A 5000-nucleotide genomic window follows, 5' to 3' on the forward strand; every position below is an offset into this window, starting at 1 on the left:
CACTCACTCACCCACACTCACTCTCTCACACTCACTCTCTTACATTCACTCGCACACTAACTTACTCTCTCACTCACACTCACTCTCTCTCACTTTCTCTCACTCATACTCACTTTCTCTCACTCACTCTCTCACACTCACTCACACACTCACTCTCTCACTCACACTCTGTCACTCACACTCACTTTCGCTCACTCACACTCTCACACTCACTCTCACTTTCTCTCTCTCACTCACTCTCTCACACTCACACACTCCCTTACTCTCTCACTCACACTCTCTCACACTCACTCTCTCACTCACTCACTCACACACTCACTCTCACTCACACTCTCTCACTTACTTTCTCTCACTCACACTCACTTTCTCTCACTCACTCTCTTACACTCACTCACACTCACTTTCTCTCACACTAACTCACTCTCTCACTCACACTCTGTCACTCACACTCACTTTCCCTCACTCACACACACATTCCCTTACTCTCTCACTCACTCTCTCACATTCACTCTCTCACTCACTCACTCTCACTCACACTCTCTCACTCACACTCACTCTCTCTCACTCACTCTCTCTCACACACTCACTCTGTCACTCACACTCACTCTCTCACACTCACTCTCTCACACTCACTCACACACTCACTCTCTCACTCACACTCTGTCACACACACTCACTTTCTGTCACTCACTCCCTCACACTCACTCTCTCTCACTCACTCACTCTCTCTCACACACTCACTCTGTCACTCACACTCACTCTCTCACTCACTCTCTCACACTCACTCACACACTCACTCTCTCACTCACACTCTGTCACACACACTCACTTTCTCTCACTCACTCCCTCACACTCACTCTCACACACACACTCACTTTCTCTCACTCACTCTCTCACACTCACACACACTCCCTTACTCTCTCACTCACACTCTCTCACACTCACTCTCACACTCACTCACTCACTCACTCACTCACTCACTCACTCACTCACTCACTCACTCTCACTCACACACTCACTCACTCACACTCACTCTCACACACTCACTCACACACTCACTCACACTCTCTCACACTCACTCACTCACTTGTTTGGTTTTGTAATTGTAATAGTATTATTATTGTATTGGTGTGTATTATTTTGTTGGACTGATTAATAAAAAATAAAAAAAAGGCTATAATATTATCACAGTGAATGATATTCATGATGTCATATTTGCAAGGGGCTTTATGAATGTGTAATAAAGACTTTCAGAAGGGGGAAGTGAAGGAAATGATATCAGGTGCAGAAGCGTGACTTTCCATGAGGGAATGAGGACACAAGCGGGTTAAAAAGCATGAAATAATAATCAAGTCAAGCTGCAGGAGTCCACTTCCTGTTTGCCACCACACAAGTAGTTGCATAAAAAGACAGATTAGACAAAGAACATTCAGGAAGGAAGAGGAACTTACAGTAAGGCCGCTCCTCTTTCGAGCACACAACACTCCACTGATCCCACACAGCAGAAACTGAAAAGAGATAATAACAATAATCATAATAAGCATCGTTAATGTCATGTAGGTGTAATTAAGAAGCAGGGATGTAAATATAAATGAAGTTGTGTCTTTATTATAAAAGTTTTGTTTTTTTTAACGCTGAATTTATGTAACTGAATTTTTTGTGTTGGAATTTTGTGAACTGAATTTATTTATTGACATCAAAAGATGCTGATAATTTCCATCCATCCATTTTCTACCGCTTATTCCCTTCGGGGTCGCGGGGGGCGCTGGAGCCTATCTCAGCTACAATCGGGCTGAGATAGCTGATAATTTTATTGAATAAAAATGTGTTTAAAAATTCAGTGAGTAAAAAGAATATAGTATCAAAATATCAGTGTATAAAATTCAGTGCAGAAACGTTCTGTCTCAGAATCAGCCAATCAGGTGCTTCCGTCTTCATTTACAGGAAGTGGGTCTTCAGTTTTGAAGCAACAAATATTTATGCACTGAACTTTTTTACACTACATTTTTTTTTGTGAATTTTTTTTACAATGAATATTTATGCTCAGATTTTTTATACAGTGATTTTTTTTACACACTGAATGAATTTTGTCCCGTATTTATTTTTACACTGAATTTTCATACAGTGAATTATTAAAAACTAAAGTTTCTTTACACTGAATATTTATACAGTGAATCTTTATATACTGAATTTTTTTACAGTTAATTTTTTTACATTGAATATTTATGCACTGAATTTTTATACAGTGATTTTTTTATACACAATTAATTTTTTCCCTTTTTTTTTTACACTGAATATTTCTGCACTGAATTTTTATACAGTCAATTATTATAAACACATTTTTTTTTACACAATTTTTTTTATACACAATTCTTTTTTAGGATTAATTTTTATAAACTTAGATTTTTTATACAGTGCATCTTATATACTACACTGAATTTTTTTACTCCATTTTTTTACAGTGAATTTTTTTACATTGAATATTTATGCACTGAATTTTTATACAGTGATTTTTTTTTACACACTGAATTCATTTTTTCCCGTTTTTTTTTTACACTGAATTTTCATATACTGAATATTTCTGCACATAATTTTTAAACATTAAATTATTATGAACTAAAGTTTACACAAAATTTGTTATACACAATTCTTTTTTACAATTAATTTTTATACACTTAATTTTTTTACACCAAATTTAAATACACTGATTTTTTTTTTACAATGACTTTTTTTACACACAATTCTTTTTACACTGAATTTTTATGCAGCAAATCTTTATATACTGATTTTTTTACACTGAATATTTATGTGCTGAATTTTTATACAGTGAGTTATTATAAACTAAAGTTTTTTACACTGAATTTTTTACACACATTTTTTTTCCAATTAATTTTTATGCACTGAATTTTCATAAAATTATTTTTTTCCGTTGAATTTTAAAACACTATTTAAAAAAAGTTTTTTTTAAAAACACACATTTTTATTCAATGAAGTTGTCAGCATAAGTTGAAGTAAGACAACATTCAAACAAACAATTCTGTACATAAATTCAGTGTCCAAAAACAAACTTTTATCACAAAGACACAAATGAACCTCCATAAATATTCTAATAAGCGCTGATGGGGTCACTTTTATCGCCCTCACACGCCAGCGTAGTGAGTCATGTGACACCGCCTTGGCCAATCAACAGCAGGAAATTGGAAAGTGTGCTGTAGCAATACTTTTGTATGTTTAATAAAGTTTAGTACAATATTTCACATCTGTATTGAAAAAAGCGACAGGGGATTAACCAGGAAGTCAACATATAATTTATAGCGACAATAACTGCAAAATATGTCTAATATTAAGAGGTAAATGGATACACTTAACTATTATGAAACTATATTAGGGATTAAACACATTCTCTGCTGAGTAAACAATAATTACTTAGTAGGGTTGTACGGTATATCGGTACTAGTATAGTATTGCGGTACTAATCAATCAAAAATGGTACTATACTCTGTTTGAAAAGTTGACAAAAGCGTCGTCGACGAGCAGAGGAGCATGTTCGGCAGCGCACACACACAGAGTACTTACAAGCAGACACAGTGTGTAGACAGAAAAGGGAGAATGGACGCATTTTGGTGTAAAAAGTGACGATAAAGGTGAAGTTATAACACTTCTAAATCACTAATCCTTGTTTCCATGGCGACAAATAAAGTATGCTTCTTACAAGTATCATTATCACTGCAGGACGAGGAATAGCTAAACATGCTTCACTACACACCGTAGGAGGATACAATAGCTCACCGGCGTCACAATGTAAACAAATGCCATGGGTGGATCTACACCTGACATGCACTGTAATGATACCAAGTACAAGAGCGTATCTAGTCGATACTAGTATGATTACATCGATATTTTTTATCGTCACAAAATCTTTTTCCCTTTTTAAAAAAATCCTATGTTTATAAACTCATGAAATACGTCCCTGGACGTATGAGGACTTTGAATATGACCAATGTATGATCCTGTAGCTACTTGGTATCGGATTGATACCTAAATTAGCGGTATCATCCAAAACTAATGTAAAGTATCAAAGAAGAGAAGAATAAGTGATTATTACATTTTAACAGAAGTGTAGATAGAACATGTTGAAACAGAAAATAAGCAGATATTAACAGTAAATGAACAAGTGGATTAATAATCAATTTTTCCAGTTTGTCCTTTATAATGTGTACAAAATAATAGGTGTATAAATGACACAATATGTTACTGCATACGTCAGCAGACTAATTAGGAGCCTTTGTTTGTTTACTTACTACTAAAAGACAAGTTGTCTAGTATGTTCACTATTTTATTTCAGGACTAAATTGCAATAATAAACATGTTTCATGTACCCTAAGATTTTATTTTTTTTGTTAAAATAAAGCCAATAATGACTTTTTTTTTTTGTTGGTCCCCTTTATTTAGAATAGTACCGAAAAGTACCGAAATAATTTTAGTACCGGTACCAAAATATTGGTATGGTTACAACACTAGTATGGATTATTGAATTGTTCTGGTTTTTGACAGTCAGAGACGGGGAAACTGGCTTTTTGGGAAAGTATTCATAGCGTTTTACTTTGTCCACATTTTGTTACGTTACAGCCTTATTCCAAAATGGAATAAATTCATTTTTGTCCTGAAAAGTCTACACACAATACCCCATTAATGACAATGTGAAAAGTTTGTATTTTTAATTTTACAACTACAAAATGACACAATATGTTACTGCATACGTCAGCAGACTAATTAGGAGTCTTTGTTTGTTTACTTACTACTAAAAGACAAGTTGTCTAGTATGTTCACTATTTTATTTAAGGACTAAATTACAATAATAAACATATGTTTCATGTACACTAACATTTTTTTTTGTTAAAATAAAGCCAATAAGGACATTTTTTTTGCTGGTCCCCTTTATTTAGAAAAGTATCGAAATGCATTTTGGTACCGGTACCAAAATATTGGTATCGGGACAA

The 5000-nt window shown here is 34.4% G+C and overlaps 1 protein-coding gene across 6 annotated transcripts in view; it reads right to left on the reverse strand.

Moving 5' to 3' along the window:
- Positions 1-5000, reverse strand: part of LOC133635945 (transmembrane protein 196-like) — a 155874-nt gene that overhangs the window by 15569 nt on the left and 135305 nt on the right. For all 6 annotated transcript variants that reach the window (XM_062029430.1, XM_062029429.1, XM_062029431.1 and 3 more), the window contains one exon: positions 1452-1508. Coding sequence is in view for 3 of the 6 variants with exons in the window: in XM_062029427.1 (XP_061885411.1) it covers positions 1452-1508 (57 nt within the window). In the remaining 3 variants the exon portion in view is untranslated. The remainder of the gene's footprint in view (positions 1-1451; positions 1509-5000) is intronic.

Source organism: Entelurus aequoreus, linkage group LG20, assembly GCF_033978785.1.
Source record: "Entelurus aequoreus isolate RoL-2023_Sb linkage group LG20, RoL_Eaeq_v1.1, whole genome shotgun sequence".
NCBI classification, from domain to species: Eukaryota; Metazoa; Chordata; class Actinopteri; order Syngnathiformes; family Syngnathidae; genus Entelurus; species Entelurus aequoreus.